This window comes from Trichechus manatus, unplaced genomic scaffold (genome assembly GCF_000243295.1).
Source record: "Trichechus manatus latirostris isolate Lorelei unplaced genomic scaffold, TriManLat1.0 scaffold00291, whole genome shotgun sequence".
In the NCBI taxonomy this organism is placed as follows: domain Eukaryota; kingdom Metazoa; phylum Chordata; class Mammalia; order Sirenia; family Trichechidae; genus Trichechus; species Trichechus manatus.
The window spans coordinates 1,579,525-1,581,293 of record NW_004444227.1 but is presented as its reverse complement, the minus strand read 5'-3'; the positions used below and the strand labels follow the sequence as shown (position 1 = coordinate 1,581,293).

Here is a 1,769-nt window from a genome sequence, read left to right as displayed (position 1 = left end):
GTAGTCATTCCTTATTAGTAGTCTCAAAAGTGGTGACAGGGAAGTAGAACTGTCAGTTACAAATCAGTTCCGACTTCCTCAGCTACACTCACTCACTTCAGTTCTCACTGGTGTCTCTCCCAAACCCCAACACTATTTCTGTGGGTTCATTCTTATCTTATGATAAGATATGCAGCTATCTCAACATCATTTGCAGATTATTTATAGATGTTGATTTTTTTTTTTTTAATTTCGAGAAGCTCCCTCCAAAAACTCAATATTATTAGACTGGAAATAATATTTTATAATTCTGTTTTCCATGATAATTCCAATTTTCTATTTCTAAAAGATAATGTTTTGGGTTTTGTCAGTTTTTAATTAGCTGAATTTTGACTACAAAAATCTACTCTATAAAATGACAAGTGCATTAACTAAGTTGCAGCATATCTTTAGCAAAAGACAAAATGGAATAAATAGCCGTACATAAATAAATAAATACTCGCTTTTTAATTATTTTATTGATATTGTTAATATTTCTATTTATTCTTCCACAAGAAACTCAAAAAAAAATTAAAAGAAAACTTACAAATGAAATTTTAACAACGTATTAGCTTGAATTCTATTATATGTAGAACTGGATAAATTTTCCCTAAAAGCCTTGTACATACTCACATTGGAGCTCATGTTCTACTTTTCTATTCACTCAGTTAATCTTTTGTGTTTGGCCATCCAGAAAGTAGCCCTAGAATGTGTAACAGTAGGTTGGGGATCATGTACTTTCACTGACATAGTCATTGGTAACAAAGGATTGAAAATTAGTCTGCTGGAGCTAACACTGGGCCATACTATAAATGGAACATTCTTTGGTGGTGAGATTTTTTTTTTCTTTTAATTTTATCCATAATAGTACACAAATACTTAAGGTGAAGATTACTGAAAGGAAAGAAAAATAATTTGCTGTTTAAATAATGAATGCCTAGAACACATCTGTTGTTGTTGTTGTTGTTAGGTGCCGTCGAGTTGGTTCTGACTCATAGCGACCCTATGTACAACAGAATGAAATGGAATGTCCTGGTCCTTCACCATTCTCACAATTGTTGCTATGTTTGAGCCCACTGTTGCAGCCACTATGTCAGTCTATCTCGTCAAGGGTCTTCCTCTTTTTTGCTGACCCTCTATTTTACTAAGCATGATGTCCTTCTCCAGGGATTCGTCCCTCCTGATAACATGTCCAAAGAACGTGAGATGAAGTCTCACATCCTCACTTCCAAGGGGCACTCTGGCTGTATTTCTTCCAGAACAGACTTGTTCATTCTTCTGGTACTCCACGGTATATTCAATATTCTTAGCCAACACCATAATTCAAAGGCATCAATTCTTCTCTGGTCTTCCTTATTCATTGTCCAGATTTTGCACACATATGAGGTGACTGATAATATCACGGCTTGGATCAGGTGCACCTTAGTCCTCAGAGTGACATCTTTGCTTTTCAACACTTTAAAGAGGTCTTTTGCAGCAGATTTGCCCAATGTGATATGTTGTTTGATTTCCTGACTGCTGCTTCCATGGGTGTTGATTGTGGATCCAAGTAATATGAAATCCTTGACAACTTCAATCTTTTCTCCATTTATCATGATGTTGCTTATTGGTACAGTTGTGAGGATTTTTGTTTTCTTTATGTTGAGTTGCAATGCATACTGAAGGCTGTGGTCTTTGATCTTCAGCAGTAAGTACTTCAAGTCCTCTTCTCTTTCAAAAAGCAAGATTGTGTCATCAGCATATCGCAAGTT

At 35.5% G+C, this 1,769-nt stretch overlaps 1 protein-coding gene across 1 annotated transcript in view; it reads left to right on the top strand.

Moving 5' to 3' along the window:
• The window catches only part of LOC101352691 (alcohol dehydrogenase 4), a 34,635-nt gene that overhangs the window by 22,214 nt on the left and 10,652 nt on the right, over positions 1-1,769 (top strand). The window contains 1 exon segment of the mRNA XM_004390248.1: positions 713-845. Coding sequence (XP_004390305.1) covers positions 713-845 — 133 coding nt within the window.